This window comes from Lissotriton helveticus, chromosome 2_1 (genome assembly GCF_964261635.1).
Source record: "Lissotriton helveticus chromosome 2_1, aLisHel1.1, whole genome shotgun sequence".
Classification (NCBI taxonomy): Eukaryota; Metazoa; Chordata; class Amphibia; order Caudata; family Salamandridae; genus Lissotriton; species Lissotriton helveticus.
The window spans coordinates 651430686-651457791 of NC_136059.1; the positions used below are offsets into that span (position 1 = coordinate 651430686).

Here is a 27106-nt window from a genome sequence, read left to right on the forward strand (position 1 = left end):
AGTGTCATCCGTTCAGCACATTTTTGTCATGTTTATGGAAAAATGTTTCGGCTCAAAATGAACTTGTTTCTATCATACCCACTTCCTTTGTCCCCGACTGCAAATTTTAGTGTCATTAGATGGTAATGTCAGTCTTGCCCTGCAGTATTGTTGCGATCCAGTCACACATTTAAATAATCATACAAAAACACAAATGCACTCCACACCATTCAGTTTCACCCAGCACAATTCCAAATCCAACCCACATAATTCCACTCCATACCACATACATCCACTACACTCCTAATCACGTGGGTAAAATACATTGTCATTTACAATGCCAATAGCTCAAACTCTTTCAAATGCAAGACCTATTGCATAGCAAATGCTTGCTTATTTTTTCAAGGACGATGTCAACTTGAGGCCTGAAGAGGTGTTCCTGATCAAAAGGAAAATTAATGACAGCTTGTATTTATACTTCTAGTTGTAATATCATCTGCATCAAGTGCACAATTAATGGAATGGTTTGAAATGAGTTTTCCTTCTGTAATTAGTTCCGGTCTCCTAGATCTAAACACTTGTGGAAGATGTTGGAGGAGCCCCTCCATTTCATCCCAGTGTGCCCTATCCTAGCAAGCTAACAGGGCCTGGTAAATAGTTATCCTCCACTGGTTTGCTGATGGAGCTGCAACCCTTTTGCCAGAAGATTCAATTAATTTTTACTCCTTGTCTGGTTGAGGGGCATCCCCAGTGGTTTGGGATTTTGCTCTTTTTCTAGTATTGACTACAACTACAGAGTCTGGTGTTAATTGACCCTTAATGTATATAGGGTCTTAAGGTGCAGCCTTGTACTTTTTGTCTATTCTCAGTGTGAGGATGCAAGCTTTAACTGGGTCTTTAAAAAGGTAATCAGAATGATGAAGAATTCCCTTTAACATGGGTAAATACGGTGTTCCTCATTGAGCATTTGAGAGAGTCTAAAACAGGAAGTCATCATCAATGGGATTTTTTATGTAAAGGGACCCGATGGAAGGCTTCTGCTCTAGCAATTAAATCTTGAAAAGCTGAGGCATGATCTGGCGGAGAAGGCCATGAAGGATAGAGGTCAGGATCAGTATTGTCCTGTGGCTCTATATCATAGTCATTCCCAGAATCTTGATGTTGTGGATAATATATCATGTTGTCATCAGTATCCTCTATATTTATTTATTTTATTTAGAAAGTTTTATATAGCGCGAACAAGATCTTTGCAGATATCAGAGCGCTGTACAAAGCCGGTAATACCAACAAGAGAGTGAGATTAAACATAATAAGTGGGAAGGGTAGGTACGTGAGGGAGCAAAGTAGTACATCGCATCAATAATATAAATATTACAGTTAAATGTGTGCATAGATAGTCAGTAGCGTCAATAATACATGTGAAATACATAGTCAGAGTTCGAACAGAATAATACAGATCGGTGTAGAGTCTTTCCAGTTCCAAGCTAATAGGTCAAGTGTATTTGGCCATAAAAATAGCTTTTACTTCTTTCTTAAAAAGTGTGATGGAGGAGATGAGCCTGGTTTCAGGAGGGAGTGAGTTCCAGATCCTGGGTGCCATTCCTGAGAAAGAGCGTTTATAAGTTTTTTTCCTTCCGGAATCTTCGAGGTTTTAGCAGAAGATTGTTTGTTCCTCTAGTGTTTCTAGAGCCGCCAGAGATTGACAGCTTCTGAGTGAGGTATCTGGGAGAGCTCAGGTGTAGAGCCTTGTGTGTCATGCAGGCGATTTTCAAATGTATTCTGGCTTCAAAAGGCAGCCAGTCCAGTGATTTCAAGTCAGGGGAGATATGCGAGTGTTTTTTTGATCCAGTGATGAGTTTCGCTGCAGCGTTTAGAGAGGCTCTTAGGGGTGCAGTAGTGGTTAACGGGAGACCGCCGAGGGCGGTGCTGCCGTATTCAATTCGCGGGCTTACTAGTGCTTGTACTGCAGTTTGGAAATCTTTGGCTGGTAGGAAGGGTTTAAGTTTCCTCAGGGTATTGATTTGGAAGTTCGCTCCCTTAGTAGCCTTGCTGATATGATGCTGCATGTTGAGATTGGAGTCGAGAGTTATGCCTAGGGATTTCGCTGAATCCACTATGGTGGGTTGGACATTGAGTGCAGTTAACTGTTTAAGCCAGGTTTGAGTGATAGAGATCTTCGCGGGAGGTGAGATCAGCAGGAATTCTGTTTTCAGAGCATTGAGTTTGAGATGATTATCAGCAAGCCAGGATTGGGTGCTTCTGATCGTTGAGTTCAGGAGTAAGATGTCATTGGGGGATTGTAATTTGAGATATAGTTGGGTGTCATCTGTGTACATGTGAAAAAGTACATTGGATGCTTGTAGCAAGGTGGTGAGAGGTTCCATAACTAGGTTGAACAAAGTTGGTGATAGGGAGGATCCTTGGGGGACGCCTAACGACACAGGTATTGGAGAGGACATCAGGTTGTTACTCTTGAATTTCTGCGACCTGTTGTGTAGAAAGGAGGTGAACCAATTGAGAACAGTCCCAGAAAGGCCCATTCTTGTGTTCAAAAGATCGAGTAACTTCTCATGTTTAACAGTGTCGAATGCTGAGGAGAGATCAAGAAGGATGAGGAGGCAGGTATCACCTTGATCTAGGATTTGAAGGGCGTCGTCAATTATGTTAGTCATAGCAGTTTCAGTGCTGTGTCCTGCTCGGAAGCCTGATTGATGGGGGTTGAGGAGATCAAACAGATCAATGTGTTTAGTCAGTTGTAGTTGTGCGCATTTTTCCAATAATTTGGCGAGAGTGGGAATATTGGTAATGGGACGGTAGTTGTTTAGGTCGGATGGGTCGGCAGTAGGTTTCTTTAGCAAGGGTGTGACTTGGCCAACTTTGAGGGAGTCAGGGATGGTTCCTTCTTGGAGTGAGCTGTTGATAATTTTAGTCCAGAGTGGAAGGAGCAGTGGGGTGAAATCTTTGACAGCGTTAGCAGGGAGGGGATCCGTGAGGTGATTGGAAGGTTTCAAGGTGCTGAGCAGTTTGCCTATTTCTTCTTCGGAGTAGGTTTTAAAGGTTGATCATGTTGCATTGTTTTTAGGTTCGGTGGGTGTTATGCAGTTGAGTGTGGTGTGGAGTCTTGCGTCAGTGCGGAGATCATTCTTTATGTTGTCAGTTTTTTGGGTAAAGAAAGCGGCGAAGTCTTCACAGGAGGGTGCTTCGTGCAAGGTACTGAGAGGTTGGGGTTGTTCCTTGGCTTGTGTTCTGATTAACTCAAACAGTTTTCTTGGGCGGTTTTTTGCTTGGTCGAGCTGGAGGCTGAAGAAGTTTGCTTCTGAGCGCTTTATTTTCCTGAAGTAGGCGTTTCTCTTTTTCTTCAGGGTTTTCAGGTGCAGTGCAGAGGGAGCTGCCCTCCAGGTGCGCTCTGCCATTCGCATGGCTTGTCTATCTTCATTGAGACTCCCGTCGTACCATGGATTGGAGATTTTAGCGGAGACTCTTTTTAGCTGCATGGCAGCAGCCTCATTAATTATTGAGGTCATGGCGCTGAGATAGTGGTCAGTCAGGGATTGGACATCTGTAGCGCCCGTTGGCGGGAGTAGGAGGTCGCGGCTGTTCGGGGGTATGGAGAATGGGTTGAGTTTTTTCAGGTCTCTTTTCCAGATTTTAGGTCTGTAGGGTTGAACCGAGTTGAGCTTGACTTTTTCATTGATGTGGAATGTGACAATATGATGGTCTGACCAGTCACAGGGTTGGATAGACTCAAGTTGAGTAGCGTCCTCTTTGGCGATGATAAGGTCGAGGATAGAACCTCTCTCGTGGGTCGGGCTGTTGCATAATTGTGTGAGGTCCAGGGCGCTGAGGAAGCTTTTAAGACTATTTACCACCGCATCATTGAGATCATTCCAATGGAGGTTGAAGTCACCAAGGTATATTTGGGTGAGCTGTCGTCCGGCGTTGGTTGAAATCAAGTCCATGATTTGTTGGGCGAAGATGAGGTTGTCTCTGGGTGGGTGGTAAATGCCATGAAGAGCGCATATCGGTTTGCCATCGCTGATGATATAGAGGCAGATGTATTCGTAGGAAGTTGGAGAGGGTAGGGAAGGCGCAGACTTTCAGAACAGAAAGGCTGTTCCTGTATATGCATGCGATTCCGCCACCTATCTTGCCAGACCTGTCAAGCCTAATGATGTGGTAGTTGGGGGGAACCAGAATGTCCATTATAGGTGTAGAAGAATTGGTTAGCCAGGTTTCAGTCAGGATGATAAGGTCAAGGTCCAGTGTTAGGATGAGATCAGCGATGGCGGAAGAGTGTCTAGAAGCCGATCTGCAGTTTAGGAGAGTGCATTTGAGACGGGGTGTGTCAGGGGAGGAAGAGGGTACTAGAGAGAGGGGGACTTTTCTAAGGTTATTCGGGACGGAAATTCTGTTGTTTAGAGTGGAGGGTCTACGGGGATTTGAGTGTATCGTGGGAATGGGGCGGTGCGAGGCGGATGTGATGTTTAGGGGAGCTGGGTCGTAGGTGCGGAGGAGGGAGAGAGTGTCAAGATCCGAAAGAGGGTTGCATGTGCGACGGGGGCGGTTGTTGCGATTGTGGGCAGGGATCGCGGTCCAGTGAGAGCGGCGGGTGCGGTTGTTGCGATTGTGGGCATGGATCGCGGTCCTGTGTGAGGGACGTAGCTTAGGAGCATCGTCAGGACGGGAGGAGAGCGAGTTGAGAGGGAGGGTGGTGGTGAGTGAGGTGAGTCTAGGGGGTGTGGTGAGTAGCTCTTTGATGGTGTGCATGTCTTCTTTGATGGTGTGAATTTCTTCTTTGAGTTGTAGGAGGGAGGACATAATCTTGTCCAACGTGGGATAAGTGTTAGTGCTGGGGGTGGAAGTCATGGGTGAGTGGCTGACCTGGGGCTTATCGTGCGGGTGGGGGGGGAGGGTTGGTGTTCATGCAGGGCTCCGTGATGTCGTCGTACGGGTTGGTGTTAGGGAGGAGAGAGGGTAAGGGGGCGAAGGGAGTGGATGAAGTACGGAGGAGGTTGGTGGCATAGAGGAGGGAATTCGTGGCAGGCGGAGAGAGCGGGGTGGAAGTGGAGTGTATGATGGTGGTGATGGGGGAGCCTGAAGGGTAGTGAGGGCTGAGAGTGGGGGGGGAGCTGGGGTTGGAGATGGTCCTGTCGTGGGGAGGGGGAGTTAAGATAGTAGATGTGGTGTGCTCTGCATGGTTAGTTAGCATGTGGGAGTGGGGGCTGAGAGAGGGGGGGGGACAGAGTGTGGGATTTGTCGCTATGTGTGTCGTTCTGGTGCTGAACTAGGTTAGAGGGGTTGTGTGCGGGGTCTGTGAAGTCAGGGGGGAGAGGAGGAGTGGGAGTGTTATGAGTGGGGATCCCAGGGATGGAGGTGTGGGGGCGGCTGGTGTATGATGGGGAGATATTTGTGTCTGTGATTGCGGAGTGTGGGGTGGTTACAGCAGGTGGGTGGGTGACTGGTGTGGTGGGGGAAGTGGTGAGGTGCATGTCGTTCTGGTGCTGAGCTAGGTTAGAAGGGTTGTCGGTGGGGGCTGTGAAGTCAGGGGTGATATTACTGGAGGGGATGTGAGTGGAAGTCCGATGGTTGGAGAGGTTCTCTTTGAAAGTGGGGAACAAGTTGTCTAGTAGTTCCAGGTTCCTGTCTGTGGATTGAATTAGGACAATCCCGTTATTGTAGATAGTAATGGTGGTTCTGCCTAGGAAGAGTTGGGATGGTGTGATGGAGAGAGTTAAGCCATGAGCGGATTTCCTGGTGGTGGAGACAGTGAGTAAGGTGAGGAACGTTTTTCTCCATTGAGCTCTGCGGGAGGTGTGGAAGATGATATCGATGTTCAGGGATCCATTGACCGGTGAGAAGTAGGTGTCGACAAAGGGGGTTTCAGGGTGGGACCTCAGGAAGTTGTGTTTAAAGCGTTTACCAGCTTTTTTGGTGAGTGTGGATGGGTAGTTGATTTTATATGTGTGCTTGCCGATGGGCTCCATGTTGGGATGGCGGTATAGGTGTGAGTGGCGGTAAAGGTGGGTATGGGAGTGTGAACGATAGTGATACACATGTGCAAAGAACAATGCAGACAGTAAGTTACATGGTACACAAGTGACATTAGTAAGTAACAAAAATAGCCAACATATAGAGGTAGCAATCTGTGCAAAGCACAATGCAGACAGTAAGTTACGTGGTGCACAAGTGACACTAGTGAGTAAAAAAAAGAAATAACCAAAATATAGAGGTAGCAATCTGTGCAAAACCAAAAATAAACAGTGAGAATGGGTGCAGCTTACACAATGTACACAAATGAACAAAGATATATGAGGTAGCAGACGGTACAGCTTACACAATGTACCGAAATATAAAAAAATATAAGTGGTATCAAACGGTGCATATCCAGAATAAAAGTGAAATAGGTGCAGCTTACAGAGATGTACAAAACCCAAATAAAAGGATAATATTGATGATATACTGAGACAAAATACCGGTGTCACCAAAAAGCTGCATGAGGCTTTGATATATTTGAAGCTTTGAATATCGATACTAGTGATCAGCCAGAAAAATTTGAGGTAGCGTTCGGTACATTACCAGTGAAGAAAAGTGAGATGTGTGCAGGTTACAAAAAATGTACAAAATACAAGTAGAGGTATAATACTGCAATAAAGGCAGACACTTAATCACACGAATGTTTAAATACATAAAGTAAGTGTAAGTAAAAATGTACAAAATACAAGTAGAGGTATAGTACTGCAAAAATAGGCAGGCACTTAATCACACGAGGGTTTGAAAACAGAGCTATGTAAAGTGCGCTGTCTAAAAAGGCCAGGTCTTAGGGAATGGCCAGATAGTGGGAATGACTAGTCCATGATGGCCGCCAAAGAGAGAGAAACCAGTCTAAAATGGCCGCCCAATAGGGAGGATGGAGACGGTAGTCCTCTGTCTGTTGTGGTGTTTTGAGAACAGGGAAGTACAGTTTCAGTTTCTAATTGAGCAGGCCCAGTTCCTGGCTTGCTGGGAGGGAGTCTTATCTCAGCAATGGAGGGGATTGAGGAGGTGAAAATGATTTCCTTGTGACTGTGGTGAAAAATGAGGAGGTGGAGTAGTAGGCTGTGATGGAGATTAAGCATGGTTGTGTATGGCTAGTGTCTTTTTCCTTTTGTTTTTTATGAGGGGTGGTGAAGTGTCCTGAGACTCTTGAAAAGACAAAGGCTTCTTAGAACCTAGAGTCTTTCCTGGCCAAAGAATAATCTTCTTTGTACCAGGTTGTATTTGCAAACGTTTTTTGTTTATGATTGAGTTTTTCAGACATTGCCTCAAGATTTGGTTATGGAGGGGATTTTAATCAGACGGCAAAGGTTTTGAGCCTTTAAGTAAAACATTTCGGTTGGGGAACATTTTTTGATTTCAGTTCCGAATCAATAGATTATTTTTGTTTCAGTCCAAAGATTCCTGTTTTGGAGATAGAGTATGATTTGCTGGAGGTAGAGGTTCCAGCTTAAAGCCGATCTTTCGGTGCTGAGCCTGAGACCGGGGCTTCCGAGGATATTTTTTTGGTGCAGTGGGGTCCCTAGAGCAGTCTTATCAGTGGGAAGCTATTTTAAATTTTGGGGTTTGGATCAGGGGCCTCAGTAGTCACGAACCGATGATCTTGGAAGGCTTGCAACATCCTCGGATTCGGAACTGTGTATGGAGACAAATACTTCTTGGGCTGTGGCCGTTTCTTAATCTTGTTCGCCCCACAGACTAAAGATGTCTGGCGTGTCGGTGTTTCTGCGCTCCATCTCGAAATGACATGCACGTTGGTCGCAAAGAGTTTTCTTCTCCCGGAACGATATGAAAGCTTAACAAATATTTTCTTTATGATCAAGCGAAGGGAATAAATTACAGATTGAATGAAGACCTGTATGTAGATACTTGGAGTGCCACTGCGGACAAAAACGAAATGGAGTATGGTCTATTAGCAGCCTATTTTCTTAGAGAGCTGTTAGAGTCGAAAAGATCAAGTCCAATGAGGCTCATCAGCCAAGGATTCGATCCGATGACCCCGACCCGTTTAAATTTCTCGAGATGGAAACAATACCATTTAATCTAGAGGACTATCTAAGGAAACGGAGGCAGAAAATTATAGTGAACCGGAGCATGAGAGAGTACATACAAATCCGTTAGTGGAAAAAAACAATCTAACAATGGAGTCGGTGCTCATGTGCACGGTTACCGAAAGGAGGAGTCAGACAGATGGAAAACATGTGAAATTGGACCAGATATAATCAGGTCCAAATATTTTTCCCCATTCCTAAGGAAATAACTTGGAACTCCCATTACCTTATGGGGAGAGACAGCCCAGTATCAAGAATTCTGGCCCCAATATCTCCTAGCAGGGAAAATGGTAAACTCATAATAGGGCTATCAGTGTGAGTTTGTTTCGAATGTTTTAGGACTTTAAGGCTTTGTTAACCGATTTTTCTCTTTTGTGCACAAGCCATCTGCACTTTCAACATCAAAGTGGTTTGGCTCTTCAGAAGTTAAATGCTTTCGACTTTGGTTCAAATGAGATCTGCCCTTTTTTGGTGTGGAGTCTTCTCCGCACAGGTTTAAAAGAAAAGTTACACCGGATCCTTGACATCAACAACCTTTGAAGTCAAAATAGGTTTACATAATTTCATATCCTAAAACTTAGGCTTTAAAACCTTCACTCCAGAAAGCACTGTAAGTTTAGACTTTTTTAACCCTGTAAAAATAACTTTCCGAAGCAAAGATGCAGAATCAGTAAATTCCCCCTCCTTCTGGTTCCTGCTCAGAATAAGAAAATTGTTCCTTGTGGCATTTAGGTACATTCAAAGCCACAACTATCTAATCCAAATCGTTGCCCCTTGAGGATGGAAAAATGGAGCCACCAAGAAAAGGATCTCTACTCCTAGGCATAGCTGGCTCAGCACTTTTCTTGTAGGGTTACCTAAAGGCATTCTGTCTATTCTTTATAGTAACAAAAAGGGTATTCTGTTCCTCACTGAAAACTTCTAGAAAACAAACCCAACTCTTTCAAATGTCATTATAGGTTACCTGATTTACCCCCATTCTAGCGGATGTCAGTAGCCAAGTCTTGAAAGAAGGCTATGTCACAATTTTCCAGTTCTTTGTAGGGGATTCCTTTGTCTCTCAAAGTAAATAATATTTCTCTTTGTAATGATCTGAAGTCTGGCTCCTGCTTATTTATTATTTCTAGAGAATTATTCTTCTATATTCAAAAGGAAAGCTTGCAACTGAACTGAATGGCCAACCACAGAATGCTGGACTAATGCACAGCCTGTGAATCTAGAACAGGCTCACATTCAACAAATACTGGCGAATGATGGTGCCAGTATTGCAAAAAAAAATGGTATATGAAGGTGCCAGGTTGTGACTTTTTTTTTTTTAAGAAGAGATGCCTGCTTCTAACTGAAGTCAAACACAAAAAAGTGAGTATACATTTTTTTTTAAAGATCAAGAAAACTTGATCATGCCACTGAGAGATTGTTGCTTGTCAATTATAGACACTATCTCATGCATCAGAATGCAAAATGCAGAAAAATGCCCACAAATTCCAGCTTGTATGCAGTGTTTTCAGCTTCATTATTGAACAGATCATTTTAATAAAGTCACCACAGAATTCAGTACTGTATAATGCAAAATAAGCAGCTCATGATGGGGACACTGGCTGTTTTTGCCAAAACATAGGCAGAAGGTAAAGACAAAAGATGAGGTTATTGCAAGTACAAGCCTGTTTCTTGCTGCAAAATACCACAAAGGTTTATTTAAGTTGTTTTAAGTGAACCAAACAGCTTATCTGACAATCACCTTCAAGCCAGTGATTGAAATTTAGAAACAGCCACAATGTGGATTTTCAACATAAAGTAACTGTGATATGTTAAATGACAACAAAGCTAGATATACAAGCTAAGCAAAGCACTGATGCGAACCGGGCAACAGAAAATATTCAAAGTGGTCACACACAGTCACACACACACAAAACATGGTATACATTTAATATTACTAAAGAGTGAAAGGCATACAGGCATTAGTGGAGAAGTGTGGCTCACTGGTTAGAGGCGGCAGACCCTGAAGCAGAGGTCAGACCCGGGACCAGGGTTCAATTCCTGACGCGGCAGGGTCTTGAGCCCAAATATCCACGGATTCGATAATTCTCGTTTCAGTGCCTACTCGAGTTACAGGTTCACACTCTGCAGCTCTGGGCATTAGCTTGCTTAATCTCCACTACGGCCCCCCCGCGGCGGGATGCCTGGCTTTCACCTTGGGGATGCCCAGTACGGGTATCTCACAGGGAAAAACCAGGACGGGTTCCCAAGGCAAGCGCCGAGATGCCTACGGGTAATCGAGCGCTATGTAAGAACGCTTAATAATAATACATCAAGCACTTCAAAATAAAATAGCTCGATCCTGTCCTCTTCACTTGTTATAAAGAACGACAGCCTGATTACAAATTTGGCGGCAAGGAAACCGATATTAAAATGGCGTTAACGCTGCTACCTAACTTGAAGTCCCCCACCGTATTACGATGTTGGCGGTTTGCAGAACAGATGACAGCTGGAGCACAGCCGCCACCCATTTGCTGACCGCCTCGACAGCGTTAGGGGGAAAGCAGCTGTCAGAGGGCGGTATAGATAAGTTCACCGCCATCCGAATTACAAGTTGGCTTTGCGTCGAGTCAATCGTGGCGGGAAGTCTGCCTGCTTTGAATCTGCAGATTTGAATGAATTGGAGTACACATTCAACAACTTCCTTTTCTTCCCTTCGGTTTCCTATGTGGATTCCTTCATCCAGGTCCCCACCTCACAGCATTTTGACCAGGATGGAAATGACCCTGTTGACGCAGAAATCCAGGTAAGTCAGTTTTGCATTTTTTACCCATTGGCTGGACTGGGCACAAAGTCTGGACTCCAGCAATGGGAAGTACTCATAGTAGGTATTTTTTCAAGTGTCATGCATATGTGTAAATTTGACACTTGTGCAGTCAAAATATACACACATGCATCGACACACATGAATAAATATTCCCCGTCGTAAGAAACACCACTGCTAGGGACCTCTCCAGGACAGGCGGGGAGATGGCCAAACTGTAAATCAGGTACCGAGTTACTGTTTCAGAATTTGAAAAAGGAATGTTTTGAATTTGGTTGCTCTACTGAATACACCAAAAGCCACTAGACTGTTGAATGTGATGGGATGTTGTGAATCTTCAGTAACTTTTACAATTGTGATCCGGTAGACTACCATTGCAACATATATGTGCAGAAGAATTCTAAGAACAATATGAGAGTACTTTAAGAGAACACTTTCTCAAAATGCAAACTACAGTGGCAATGTGAGACGCCATGCTCCAAAGGTTGTAAGAATTGTGAGAAGGGTAACCATAACCCATCTGATCTTCAACACTATTAGTCACAATAGCTTTTTGAGTCACAAGAAAAACAATTATTGCTTTAATCTGACAAGATATTCTTACCTAGTGTTTTCAGAAGTAACGTTGTGTGAAGTAGCATCACCAGAGGTGCCACATACTGCAGTGCAATTACACAAAGGTAATAAAAAACACGAGCGACCTGAAAGCAATAAAACTCTTTTTAATATTTCAACAGCTCAGATGACGTTGCCAGCATACCAAACCTTTACAAAAAAACTCCCAGTATTAGAGAGTGGTGGTAAAAAAAATATACATTTTAAAAAGTGTGTAATATTTGCAATAAGCAACATACCTACAATTGTAAATAAAAGACTGTTTTTGAAAGGAAACAGATTTTAGTTTAAGGCTTACAATACCACCTGCTACAATAAAAGGTATAATTTAGTGTTTTAAAGCTATATATAAGTGCCAATCACAAACTGCCACAAATAACGGTGAATATTGCATTTGAACCCTTGGAGAGTTAAAACCCACAAATAGATGCCAAAAAAAGCTTTCAAAGACAGGCATTAATTGCAGAGTGAAAACATATGCCAAAATTCCATATATTGCTCTTACGAATTACTAGAAACTACATACAAGCTTAAATATATAAAAAAAATGTGAAGGCAAATCGCTAGTTTTGGCTTCTAGACTTTCTCCAGAACTGCTGCAAATCGATGTTACCTTGGAATAAAGGTTTACAGTTGATAACATGGTACTCCTGCAAGGGTGGCACATTCAACTTTGGTGGACAGTATAGGGATTATTATACAAATTTACATAATTAACAATAAATGGCAGAAAAGGGGATGCAGGCGGCATGATGCAAGCGGTTTCTATAACCAATGTACAAGATCCTGCTCAGAGTGGTATGTCCTTGTACTGCTGACGCTGGACTAGGATTAGGAGAGAGAATTCCACCTTGAACACCACAGCAATAAACTGGGACTAAGGAATCAGGAAATGTATTCCGAAATATTTGGGTCAATGAAATATATGGCTTTGTGGCTGAAAAGCTGCAATTATTCTTTCAGTGATCATTGGGACTTTTTTGCAGGCTGGCGCTTATAAGGAACAGGTTACGTGTTACAAACTATACATGACAATGTCTGCTAAGAAAGTACTGATGCAGAAGATCACCTAACATTAATTGTGATAGCTTTAACGGTTTTTATCATACTCACTTAAAATCTCTGAAGGTGTAAAACCTTTCTTATTCAAAATCTTTCGTTTTTGGCTGGGTGTGGTATGCACAATTAGCATAGGCTATTGTTCACATGCAGATTTAAGGATTAGGATAATTAATTACTGTGAAAAAGGGTCTTAAAAGTTAATGCAGGTTGGATATACACGGCATTTCTATATTTCCACAACTATATCATCACTCCTCTTGGTAGTAAAAGACCAATAATCTTATTATATATGGAAATCAACCATGCTCTGCAAATCCTGGTGTAATAATAGCAGCTAGGAGAATTATTTAAACAACCGAAACTTCAAACTGATCAAAAGTAACCTGCTCAGCAAAATACTGAGAAAAGTGGATGAGCAAGAGAAAAATATTCCCAAAACAGACCAACTTATTTTCTGTTGTGGAATACCACTGATTAATAGAATCAGATTGTACACAACTGCATACTAACATCTAAACAAGATTAGGACAGTTTAGCATAAGTGAAAGGAATAGTTTCTTACCTGTAACTCTCGTAGGGTAATTTCCATTGTAGTAATAAGCGCTGAAAAGCACCGCTCATGTGCGGGGACCACAGAGCAGTTCCTTAATATACCGTCTAAGGTGTAGAGCTTTGCCTGTCTTCAAGGCGGCCTACAAAGACACTTATAAAAGAGACTATGCAGCCTAAATACTAACGCTACAATGGCCAATTCATCATGGAGACAAAAAAAGGGCCAGGATTAAAAATGTGGAGGATAATTTTAAATGATTTACAAACAGCATAAATAACCCTCACAAACACTTTTTAGGTCTCGCACGGGCAGCGCATGCACTGCCTCTACGAGGCATGACGTAATCAGTATGTTAGTTGAAACACCACCCATTGCTGGCTCATTTCTCGCCGCTTGCTATTTGTTAACTTTTGGATCTTTTTTGTTAGCGGGCTTAGTATCGACTCTTGATCCAATACGTAACTTCCGTTAGTACCGGAAGCAGCATAGCCTAACTACAGTCTTCTTACGCCTACACAGCGTAATTGTTATTTTTAAAATAGTGCTCATACTTATTTGCGTACAATAATGAGCACGGCGCACGCTGTTAATCATACATATTCAAGCTAACCCTGCTTGTTTCATTAAGCAACCGCTTCAGGGGCTCATGTGTCTCCATGGCGTAAAGCTGATAACTTATTTGCATACAATAATCCTGTGTTGGGAACTATCACCGTCATGCTGCAGACCCTCCCTGCGCCATGCTACTTGGACCAAGCTGTGCAGATCTCCTGTTTATTTTTACTATTTTGCCGTTTTCGCGAGTGGTGCGCGCGCAACCCTGCTTTCACTTTTGCCGGCTTCGCGAGTGGTGCACGTGCACCCCAGCTACAAAACTGAAGCTTGCTGGGTTAGAGACACGGTTTTCTGTGCAGAGAAGTTCCTTTCTGTGTTCACTCCAAGCGATAGTACGGTATGTTAACTGAAGGGGAAGCTGTAACTATGGTTACCATAAGCTTTTGTCGAAGCCGGAGTACAGACCGAGGCGAGACGCATCAACCTTTTGATGGTGAAACTCATTTCCGCGCTCTGTAAATATACGCCTAGTAGTTGGCTGGCCAACCTTTTGTTTTCTTCAGACACACGTGTCATCCTTACTGGTTGATACTGTAAACTTTACTAATCACCTCCACTAAACACGAAGTTCTGTTGTTGGCACCTCCCCAGAGACGATACAAACTGCCGTTTGTCTCTTCCCGGTTCTGCTTTAGAGTGGCGTGTCCCTGCCTAGCACCGCGCTGTGCTTTGCAAGTGTGATTTTGTGTTCCCAGCTTCATTAATGGGTGGCCGGGATTGAATGAAAAGAAACTGAATTTGAATTTAACATTTTGAAAGAACTTGGGGAATAATTACCACCTCGTTTACTACAAATCCTCACTGCTTGTTTTTCTTCAAGCGCCCATGTTTCATGCCCTTTTTCCTGTTATTTTCAGGAACGTGTGCCTGTGTAACAACATCTTCAAAGAACTATGAGGATCGTGAGTAGTGCGTGCTGCCACGTGCTGCAGGCGTCTCGGCCCCGTCTCTTTTTCTCAAAGGGACCCTCCTAGGATGTTTCTCGCACCTCATTACTTGCAGTTTAACTTTTTTACTTGTTTGGGACAAACCACATCAGTCCTATCTGAAGACATCTGACACCCCCTCCCCTTTGGCACATTCCACATTGTGTCTTTGGAGGAACACAGTCTGCTTTCTTCCAGGAGACCACAAAGAAAAAGCATTTCCAACGTCTGAATATTTGTAATAATTATGTGTATTTACGAGCTACATTGGAATCGGTGGAATTCATTTTTTAGCATTGAAAATTGGGCAACTACCCCTGCTAATATGAACAATTACAGTCTTTAAAATGTGAACCTGGACCAAGTGGAATGGTGCGAGGATTTGTGGCAAAATGTCAAAAGTATTTTTTGCAGTTCCTTTCCCTGGCAGTGGGGCCATGTGCTTGCTTCATTGAGGTGTTCTGTTGTTGCCTTAGGTGTCGACTTGCTTTGCTGTAGGGGCGCTTCCGGCAGGATATCTACCACCTTAATGACCTCTCAAAACAAGTTTCATGTTATGAACGAATATACCAGTTGCATGGTGCTGCAACGCCTCGGGAGAGATTTCTAAGTTCTATGAGAAGGGAAGGCCACACATTTATAGAGCTCTAAGAGCCATGTTGTGAATGGAATATGACAGGCTCACGGGCATCAGCTGTAGAGCATTCTCGAAAAAAGTGGGTTTCATAGCTTTCAGAAATGAGCTATTTTTAGAAATAAGTTAGAACCTGATGCCTATTCTTTAACTGTCCCCAGTCCCCATAGCCAATAGGTCTCGCCTTTGGGACCTTATACGTACTTAGTTTTGCAGCACAATATCCTTGTTTTGTGTAGCTCTAATTCTAATAGGTTTTTTAGGTGAAGGCGCAATTATCGTTTCTGAAATTTCTTTTCCTTCACCTTTTCATAAAAGTGCCAGCCAAGGGAATGTCCTTGGGTTTTGTATCGTTTGTTGTCTGGTAATGGTGGAAAGTGTGCTCCCACACCTCTGTGTATTAGCATACCCCAGAACACTGCCTGGATGTAGATACCTTGTTGAGCCACATGACTAAGCATTTGCAATGCAATAGGTCTCGCATTTGCGAGAGTTTGAGCTATTGTCATTGTAAATGACAATGCCTTTTATTTATGCGTTTGAAAACTTGCAAGCTGTGCGTAAATAAGCACTCTGTACTTGTAGCTCTTGCTTATGAGAAGCAAAGCTGGCAGTCTCTTTTACTGACAGCCTTGCTTCTCGTAAGCAAGGACTATACGTACAAAGTGCATGTTTATGCATTGCTTGTAGGTTTTAAAAACAAATGAATAAAAGGCATTGTCATTTACAATGCCAATAGCACCAACTCTAGCAAATGTGAGACCTATTGCCTTGCAAATGCTTGTTTATGATAGCGATGAAGGAGAGCAGGACAGAGTAGCCTCATAGGCTGTCATTATATGGCTAATAAAGAGAGTGTGCCTTTAGGAAGCCAGATTCAACCAGTATCCCATCATGCGCAGCAGGTAACAGTTGCTTCAGTTCTTTTTGAAGGCTTTGTGTAAACCGATATAGATTATATGAATACCTGGCGGGAGGGAGGGTCGCTTATGACTATAATGGAAATTCCTCTACGAGAGAGCAGGAGTTACAGAAAAGAAACAATTTCTTCTCTCGCAGGGGATTTATACTTATAGTTATATAATTGCTGAATAGAGTAGCAAGCCCATTTCCATATAGCCCGGTGGAGGAGAGAGTGGATAAACTGGTAAGGTCAAGCAAGAAGATTTCTGAGTGAAGCCTGCCCTACTTGAGCATCTGCTCTAGCGTTAGACTCTAGGCAGTAGCGCTTGTTGAATGTATGAACTGATTTCCAGGAAGCTGCTTTACATATTTCTGGATTAGGGATATTGCGTAGTAAAGCAGCAGTTGCTGCTTTTCCCATACTGCTGTGTGCTTTAAGTTTAGCTGAGAGTTTTGCTAGCCGTTTGATAGCACAGTAAAATGCAAGAAACTATCCATTATTGCTAAGTGGATTTCTTGGAAGTAGCTAAACCTGTACGGACCGGACTATAAATAATTGTACCGAGTTGTGGATGTTTAATGTCTTGTCTAGATAGAATTTTAAAACTTTCCTCACATCCAGGGAATGGAGAGTTGTTTGTGCTATAGCAGTGGGATTCTGAAAGCATGGTGGTAATGAGATTGTCTTTTTGACATGGAAGTCTGAAACAATCTTAGGAAGAAATTTGTGGCGAGTTCTCATAACCACTTTGCTAGAACGAAATGCTATGTGTATTGCTCATGAGAGCAGAGTGCTTGGATCTCGCTAACCCTGCAGACAGATGTTATCACCATAAGGAAAGCTGTTTTCCAAGACAAGTGTTGGAGAGATGCCTCATGTATGGGCTCGAAGGGGTCCTGCATAAGGCATGAAAGGACTAAATTAAGCTCCAATGGAGGGAAAGGGTGCATGAAGGGAGGAAAAACCTTCAAACCTTCTAGTAAATCGTTGATGGCTGGGATTCTAAATCATGCTGCCAGGGGAACCTTTATACAAGAGAATTGTACGCCAGATTTTACGAAATGGAGCAAGTATAGAAGACCGACATCTTTCTGGCAAGTGTAAGGATCCTTGTTTTTAAATAAACACCAGATGCAAAATCTATTCAATTAAAAGGCATATGTGGAACGTGTGGGCGGCCACTTATCTTCTTTGAGGATCTCCATGTAGTCTAGCAGCAGAATTCAAATGTCCATACTGCATTAGTTAGGACCCATGCTGCCAAATTGAAAGAGGAGAGATTAGGATGTACCATCTGGCCTCCGAATTTAGTCTGTAGGTCTGGTCTGCATGGCAGCTTTAGATGTGGAAGGACGGACCGGTGAAGGAGGTCCTAGAACCCCTATTGACATGGCCACTCTGGAGCTATGAGAATCATTTTGGTTGTGGATTGGGATAACTTGATGAAGACCGTTGGGATCAGTGGATTCAGCTGAAAGGCGTAGAGAAATGTTCAGGACTAGTTGATCCATACAGCATTTACCCCCACCATTGGACAAGGATGTCGATTAAGACCCACTCATGGTTTTCTTACAGGAGTCTGCTAAGTAAGTCCGCTTGAGCATGTGACAAAGGCCTGGACCTTGTCCCTCCCTGCATGTTGAGATAGTACACAGTTGTCGTACAGACCTTTTGAACAAGCACATAATGGGATCTGAACGATGGAGGAAATGCCTTCAGCACCAGATAGCCTGCGCCCAGCTGCTGGAGATTGATGTGGTGTGTCGATTCTCTCCGAGAGCACTTGCTCTGGATTTGGAGGTGATCCATGTGGGCTCCCCATCCCAGTAGTGTGGTTTGACGAGGAATCTCCTGATGAAATGGGGTACCTTAAAGGAGATTGGTTGGCTAACACCACCATTTCAGGGATAGCTTCGCATGAAGGGAGAGTTGTATCCTGTATTCTCAATTACCTATCCTCGAGACATTACTTCAGAGGTCACATTAGGAGATGGACATTCGGTGTGAGAAAGATGCAAGGGACTATCGAACCAAGGAGGGAGGATACTGTTCTGACCGTTGGATGAAAAGCTTTCATGAGAGCCTGACACTTCTGATGGATCGATAAGCGTCTCTCCTCCAAAGGACTCACTTTCGCCCCTAGTGTGTCTATGGAGGCTCCCTAATGGTGTAAGGTATGAACTGGGAGAGAGGTGGAATTGTTGTGATTGACCTGAATGCCTATTCTTTGTAGAAGTTCGCAAGTCCAATTGTAATGAAGCTGAGCTTCCTAAAACATGAAAGCCTGGATTAGCCAATCATCTAGGTATGGGTAGACTAATATTTTGTGTATTCTGAGATGGACATCCACCACTGCCATGCATTTGGTGAATGTCCTGGGTGCTGACTTAAGGCCAAATTGAAGTACTTGATACTAAGAAAAGTCCTGTTTCAGTACAAACCTCAAGAACTTTTGATAATTTCTGGCGATTGGTATATGAAACTATGCGTCTTGAAGGTCGATGAAACACAGCTAGTCCCCTTGGTGTAATTGGGGATTAAATTGGCGTGATGTCAGCATCCAGAACATTTCTCGTAGAATCCACTTGTTGGCTGTTTTGAGGTCAAGAATGGGTCCGAATTTGTTTTTGTCTTTTTTCTGGACTAAAAAGTACCTGGAATAAATGCCTGTAACTCGTTGTTGGTAAGAAATGGGTTCCACCGCTAGCTTTTGTAAGAGGAGATTGACCTCCGCTCATAACAGTGGGAGTTAGAAACTGGATGGTTTCGGAGGTATGGTCGGTGGAAGACTTAAGAACCTCAGATACTATCCATTGTGAACAATATTCAGTACCCAGGTGTATGTTTTTCCACTCGGCAGATAATGTCAGATGCTTTTTCCCTAACGGAGTGGGTAATGGAAGAGGTGGGGGGGGGGGGGGGGGGGGGTGTCGGATTGAGTAATGATTCAGGGTTTTGACCCGGATGGTTGCTTGCCCCATTGAACAGGTTGCTGGGTAGATCTCCCGCTAGACTGCTTTCGGCGATATGATTGGTAGGGGCTTTTGGTGCTGTTGTTGTGCACCGCTTTGATGGCGGCCCTGATACGAGTTAGGGGTTTGAACCCTCTGGGAATAGAAGCAGCATTGATAGTGTGGGAAATATTTCCTCTGTTCCCTGGGTCTCTCTAAGCTGACCGCCTTTAGAGTTTCCTTTTCTGACTTCATCTGTGAAATCTCATCATTGGCATGGCTTCCAAACAGAATAGTGCCAGAGAATCGTAGGTTTAAAATACTTGAATGTGATTCTAGACTGAGGGATGCAAACTGAGCCAAGAGTGCCTACGAAGAGCGATGGCGTGGCAGTCTTCATGAGCTGCTAAAAGGGAAGAGTCTTCTGCAGCACTAATAATCTGATTTGAGACCATTAATCAGTTATTCAAGATTTCCATGAAGTCTTCCCTCTTATCCCTAGGAAGATCTTTTGCAAACTGGTCAATGGATTTTCGTAGTGCCCTGTTGCAGCTGTGGCACCGGTTGCTTTAATGGTGGTTGCTGCTGTACAACACACTTTCGACCCCCAGAGTCTAACCTCCAACTCTCCTTATCAGGAGGTACTGTAGAAGAGGTAGTAGTGGCATGTTACTTCTTTGCGCTATCACAACTACCGAGTCTGGTTTAGGATCTGTTCGCAGGAAAGCAGGATCCTGCTCCAGGGAGGAGAGATTTCTTTTAAAGCTTGGCTGGTGCTGGCTTAACAGAGGCTGGAGTCAGGAAGAGGTCCATTGCAGGTTCATGGATACCTAGTACTAAAGGCAGCAAAGGTTTTAGTGCTGACCTAAGTTGTAGAATCTCAAAAATTACTGACGACGTTGGAATCAATATAGGGATGTTAAGTTTAGTCGCTCCCCATACAAGGACCTCTTGAAATGTGGTGGCATCATCCACCGGTGATATACGTGGAGGTGGAGAGTCTGGAAGTTTTGGAGACTATCTTCCAGTAGAAGTGGAGGACTTGTCTGTGGATGATGATGGTGCCTAGAAGATCTAGAAGTGAGTCTTGGGCTCTGACGAGGGGGCCTAAAATGATTGAGCAACCTGGAATGAGATCTGGGTCTTGGAGTGACCAGTACCTGTGGAGCTGGAGGCCGTGGTGAAGGAGATAGAGCTGGAGGCAATGAGGGAGGAGGGGATGAAGGAGGATGAAAAGACAGAGCTTGTGGTGGTGTAGATGATTGGAACCCTGAAGAAAGGGAATATGGTCTAGATTGCTCCGAATCTGGGGAGTAGATGTGTCTGTGTCTCCTCTTTTTTCTTGCCTCCTGTAGCCTATATGACATCATAAGAGTTAGACGTCAAGCTGCTTGTAGACTGAGATCGCAGACAGCGCCTCGACGTAGGAGTGCGACTAGACGTTGAACTTCGATGGTGCCTCGACATTGACCGTCTTAATGGCCTCTTAGTTGATGGACTAGCAGACGTCAAGCGAGGCCTGTGGGTCGACGGAGTAGTTCTAGCGTCAGAACTCCTGGCCTCAATACTGCTCTGTGGTGCTTGCTCTACATCAAGCCATGGATAGGTGGCAAACGGGTCGGTGCCGTACCTCTCCTCAACGCATCTGCTCTTTTCTTTGCTCCAAGGTACCATGAAGACAAATCTTCTCTCAGGGTCCGGCTTGAAAGGTTCCTGCAGTAATGGCAAGAATCAGGAACATGATCTTCTGAGAGGCAGGGTATAAACACCTCATGAGGGTAGGTTTTGGCCTTTTTCCTCCCACAGGGTGTGCATTTGTCAAAAAGAGAAGGCATTTTTCTGAGAAAAAGTCTCTAATATCTTTCAGAAAAAGCAGGGAGAGTCCAAAGATGTCGAGTAAAACAGTTGCCATCAAAATTCAGTTGAGAATTTTGAACAGAAAAGCCACAAATTGGCAAGCTCAATGCTCCAGGGTCCTGTCAGCGGAGCCGGAAGAGAACTGAAGCAACTGCCATCTTCTAAGCATGATGAGATACTGGTGGTATCTGGGTTCCTAAAGGCACAGTCTTTTTATTTAGCCATATAATGACAGCCGATGAGGGTACTCTGTCATGGGCTCCTTCATCTCTATCATAAAAGGGGTTTGCAAGGGATATTTATGCTGTTTGTAAATTATCCACAAATACTTTATTCTGGTCCGTTTTCATCTTCATGAAGAAGACTACAGCCAATGTAGCCTAGGTATATAGGCTGCATAATCTGTCTCTTCTTTAGTGTCTTTTCAGGCCTTCCTGAATAAAAGCCAAACTCTACACTTAAGAAGCTATACTGAAAAACTGCTCCGGGGTCCCCACACATGAGCGGGACTATTCAGCGCTTAAGACTATTAATGGAAATCCCCTACAAGAGACCCTTAGTTTTCAATTATGTGTTAAGAAGAGCATTAAAATGCACTGTTGCAGCTTTCTCTCTTACCATTTTCTGCAATTCTACGGTGCTTATTCTGCCAGCCTCCTTCTTCATCTGCTCCACACATTTATGCGCTACATTTAGGTAAGCTTGGAGGTGATGACGCATCACAGCAAGCCGCAAAGTGCACAAGAAAATGATAATCCACAGACGCAGTGTATCAAAGGATGCTTCTGTCATTCTGAGGAACACAAACAAAAGAAGAGGTTTTCATAGAGATCAGCAGGACTATAAAATTAAATTTTAAAACAAGGGAGTATGATTGAGTGTGTGATCTCACAACTACCAAGACTATTTATCAATTGTAAATCAGCTTCCCTTAACATTAGATTTTTTGTTTTACTGGAGCCAACAGTCTAAGTCCTCTTTAGATAAAATCAATGAATAGGAGTGTAAATGCAATGCAAAGAGTTCTAAAAATGGGGTAGTGCGCAGCACACTTAGTTGGAAAGTTATTCCTAACCGCATAATCATGACTATCAAGATGAACACTGGAAAGAGTTAAGTGAACAAATGTGTTGGGCACCGAAACTTGATAAAACCCCCATGGTGGTTCCAAAGACTACTAGATGAACAAGTAACTTCAGAAGCGCCCCCCTGTCTTCTTTCCCTTAGCACCGCTGAACACCTACCGGATCCACACCGACCCAAACACCACCCTCAGAAGAACTCTAGTCAACAGACCCTCCGGACCCCAGCCTCAGTTCAGTGACTCAATCACCAACTTAGTCAGCATGCACGCCCCCGCCTCCTCAAACTACATCCTCCTCGGAGACCTGAACTTCCACCTCAAGAACAACGACGACATCAACTCCACCACCCTGATTGACAACCTCGGACTCAGACAGCTCGTCACAACGCCCACCCACTCCGCCAGCCACACGCTCTACCCCATCTTCTCCGCAAGCTCCCACTTCTCCTTCAGCCACACCACTGAACTCCATTGGACCGACCATCGCTACATCCACTTCGCCTTCCGGAAACCCGCCACGCACCACCACACCCAACAGATCCCCCACCGCAGCTGGAGCAAAATCACTGAAGACCTGCAAAACACCGCCCTCAACCGAAGCCCACCTGCCGCCCCTACCGCTGCCAGCAACCTCAGACGTTGGATCGACAACTGCGCCAACACCCTCGCCCGATCCTCCAACAGACGCACCAACAAGAATGCCGCAGACCTCCAAGCAAACCTGCCGAAAACTAGAGAAAAAATGGCAACGCCAACAGACGCCAGATAACCACGCAGCCCACAAGAACGCCATTCGCCAACACTATCACCTCATCAGATCCGCCAAAAGGACCTCCTTCAAGGACCGCCTCGACAACAACACACACAACAGCTAAGAGCTCTTCAACATCGTGAAGGAACTCTCCAACCCCAGCTCCAACACCGACATCCCACCATCGCAAGACCTGTGTGACGCTCTTGCCATCTTCTTCCATCGCAAGACATCCACGACAGCTTCGACACCCCAACAGCCAAAGCCTAGTCAGACCCACCAACCACCACCCACAGCGACCCCCTACTCGCCTGGACCAACATAAACAACGAGGACACCAACATCATGAACACCATTCATTCCGGCTGTCTGTCAGACCCGTGCCCTCACCACCTCTACAACAAAGCCAGCACCATCATCGCACCCCATCTCCGAAAGGCCATCAACATCTCCTTCGAGACCGCGACCTTCCCGGATAGCTGGAAGCACGCTGAGATCAAGGCCTTGCTCAAGAAACGCAAGGTGGATCCGAGGGACCTCAAGAACTTCCAACCCATCTCACTGCTCTCGTTCCCAGTGAAGGTCAGCGAGAGAACCGTCAACAAACAGCTGACCCGCTACCTTGAGGAGAACATCATCCTGGACCCGTCCCAGTCCGAGTTCTGCAGCAACCACAGCACCGAAACTGCCCTCATTGCCGCCACCGATGACATCATGGCCATGCTGGACAATGGTGAAACCGCGGCCCTCATCCTCCTGGACCTATCAGTCGCCTTCGACACCGTCTGCCACCGCACCCTACGCACACGCCTCCACAACGCAGGGATCCGAGACAAGGCTCTGGATTGGACCACCTCCTTCCTCTCCAGAAGAACCCAGAGCGTCTGCCTTCCCCCTTCCGCTCCGAAGCCTCCAAGATCATCTGCAGCGTACCCCAAGGATCATCCCTCAGCCTGATATTGTTCAACATCTACATGGCCCCGCTCGCCCACGTCGCCAGACTGCACGACCTCAACATCATCTCCTACGCTGACACACAGCTGATGCTCTCCCTCACCAAGGACCCCCTCACCACCAAATCCAACCTCCACGAAGGTTTGAAAGCCATCGCCGAATGGATGAAGAACAGCCATCTGAAGCTGAACTCAGACAAGACGGAGGTCCTCATCCTCGGCTCCACTCCCACAGACTGGTACGACTCCTGGTGGCCGACCGCCCTGGGAGCTGCACCGACACCCGCCGACCACGCACGCAACCTGTGGTTCATCCTTGACTCAACGCTCTCCATGACCAAGCTAGCCAACGCCGTCTCCTCTTCCTGCTTCAACATCCTCCGCATGCTCCGCAAGATCTACAGGTGGATCCCCACCAACACAAGAAGAACTGTCACCCCGGCCCTCGTCAGCAGCAGGCTAGACTACGGAAACACACTACGCGGGAGCCCCGGCCAAACTGCTGAAACAACTGCAACACATACAGAACGCCTTCGCCCCCCTGATCCTCGACATTCCTCGACACAACCACATCACACCCCACCTGAGAGACCTGCACTGGCTCCCCGTCAACAAATGGATCACCTTCAAGCTCCACACCCACGCACATAATACTCTCCACAAAACCAGACCAGCATACCTCAACAGTCGGCTCACCTTCAACACCCAGAACTGACAGCTCTGCTCCACCGACCATGCTCTCGCCACCATCCCCCGCATCCGATGAACAACCTCCAGTCATGGATTAAAGCCATCACAGCCTTAAACTGTTCCCCAACCATTGTGGACTCGGCCAAATCGTTGGGAATTACCTTGGACTATAACCTAAACATGCGAGACCACATCAACGCAATGGCCAAATCTGCCAGATTCCACCTGAGCTACCTATGGAAACTGAAACATTTTCTTGACCCTCCTGACCTAAAACTAGCAGTCCAATCACTAGTTATCTCTCGACTGGAATATGGTTGCTCTACCCTCTCAGGCTTACCCAAGATCTCGCTGGCTCCCTTAAAAGCCTGCCTCAACGCAGCCGCCAGACTACTTACAGGCTCCAGAAAATTCGATCATATCACTCCTCACCTGAAAGCTTTAAAATGGCTTCCCTTCGAGGCTAGGATCCACCTTAAGTTGGCATGCATCACGCACAAGGCCTTACACTCTAACCCCCCTGCGTATCATGCACAGAAGCTGGTGATATCTGGTGGAAGCAGAAACCTACGATCGACCAATGCCCTCCTCCTCCGGCCTGCACGCTTTAGGAAAATAAAAACCTACAATCGGGCTTTCGCCGGGACTGCACCAAGAATATGAAACTCCCTCCCCCCTGATATCAGAAGAATCCCTTCCCTGGCACGCTTCAAAAAAGAGGTTAAATCCTTCCTCATGAGTAAACTCCTTGGATAAACCCGTTCCACAGCTACCTGAGAGACTATTGCCTCATCCTGCGACCCTGTACAGGACTCGTGTGATGCCTATTGTATGACTCGGTCTCTGTAAAATGCCCTGATGTATAGTTTTACCCTATCCCTATTGTACTGTACTTCTGTGATATCCTGCCTTCCCTATGACCCCTCGACCCTGTAAGCTCTCTGATGTACAGGTCTTCTCCTTCTGTATTACCCTATGAATATGTAAAGCGCTCTGATACCCTCACGGGTCAAGTTTGCGCTCTATAAAACCTTAAAATAAAATAAATAAAAATAATAAAATATAGAGCCTTGCGGAACACATGTACGTAGTGCTTTTCATGGCTGACTGGTTGTGCCCAAGCGTCGTTACTTGATGATGGCCTGTCAAGAAAGAACTGAGCCAGGCCAATGCCAAATGGGAGATACCACATGAGTTGAGGCGATGTAACAAGATCTCATGGGAGATGGTATCAAAAGCAGCTGATAAATCTAACAAAATCAGTATTGAATTTTTTTCCTTCACCCAGGGCAGATTTAAAGCTCTCAGAGGTATGTAGAAGTGCTGATTCTGTGGAGTGTAGAAGTCTACAACCTGATTGGGTCTGAGATAGCGTATAAGTGGTTTCCAAAAATGTTGTAAGTTGACTGTTGACTATTTTTTCAGTAATTTTTCTGAGACAGGGTAGTAAGGAGATAGGCCGGAGGTTAGAAAGAGTGGTGGGGTCTCATAGCTGTTTTTTCTGTAGGGACTTAACTGCCACGATTTTACAGTCTGGGGGTACCTCTGCTAATGAAAGGGTTGAATTGATTATACTGTGAATGAATGGGTTTACAGTGTCAATGATGGCGTGGGGGGCAGAGGGGGATCCTGGTTTGCAGGAGAGGCTAGATTGGCGAGTTTGTTCTGTGTCAATCATTTGAAATGAGTATAGATCATGTGCCTTATTCTGGACTTTAAAGGCTAATTTGGTGACAAGGGAAGGTATCCCATTAAAATCGGCGTGAAGAGTTTGATTTTTCTGTTAAAAAAAAGTCCGTTATTTCATTACAGAGGGTAGAATTTTTCGTTTGTGTGACTTAGGATGTGTGATGAATTTCACTATCTACAAGATAGTTTTTGGGTCAGAGTCAGTACTTTGGAGTAACATACTTTCTTTTCGCGTCTGATTAGGTGATAGGTTTTAAGGCTTGTTTGAATTGGGAAAGATCTTCTGATTTATAGTTTCTTCGCCACCGACGTTAGAGCTGCCCACATTGAAGATGTAGATCTATCAATTTTTGTGTGAACCACGGAGATGAGGTTTTAGTGATAGGGTTTTTCCTTGTTCAGTTGACTGGGGGGGGGGGGGGGCTAGAGTATTACAGAGTAGGGACATTCAAGATGTAAAATGTTGTGAATCCCTCGTGGGGTCTCCTATTAAATTGGGTCTAAGGTCTAGAGCTATATTATTAAGGTCAGGGTTGGCTAAGATTTTACCCCATTTCCGGACCGTAGTGGGAGGGCCGCTGGTACGGCTCTGTGCGATGTTGGTAGACTCGTGTTTTATCTCAAATGGAATAAACCAGTGGTCCGTCCAAGTCATAGGTAGTGGGGAATTGATTTTTAGGGAGTGGAAATTGGAACATATTCCACCTAGGGTGTGTCCGGCATTATGAGTGGTGGAGCATACCAGCTGTTCTAGACCTAAGGTGTCAAGTGTGTCTAAGAAGAGTAACCCTTGGCTCGTTTTTGCATTCTAGGTGAAGGTTAAGGTCCCCAAAGAGGGTGAACTTGGAGTACCTAAGGATTAGCAGGCCAAAGAAGTCACCCAGAGAGGCTAGGAAATGGGTACTCTGGTTTGATGGATAATATATGGCTCCAGGGAAGGAAGTAGACCCATCAATCTG

At 44.8% G+C, this 27106-nt stretch overlaps 1 protein-coding gene across 2 annotated transcripts in view; it reads right to left on the reverse strand.

Annotated features, from left to right (window-relative positions):
- Positions 1 to 27106, reverse strand: part of TMEM161B (transmembrane protein 161B) — a 397127-nt gene that overhangs the window by 109013 nt on the left and 261008 nt on the right. For both annotated transcript variants that reach the window (XM_078675339.1, XM_078675340.1), the window contains 2 exons: positions 21599 to 21773; positions 11468 to 11564 (listed from right to left, as the gene is read on the reverse strand). In XM_078675339.1, the coding sequence (XP_078531465.1) occupies positions 11468 to 11564; positions 21599 to 21773 (272 nt within the window). The remainder of the gene's footprint in view (positions 1 to 11467; positions 11565 to 21598; positions 21774 to 27106) is intronic.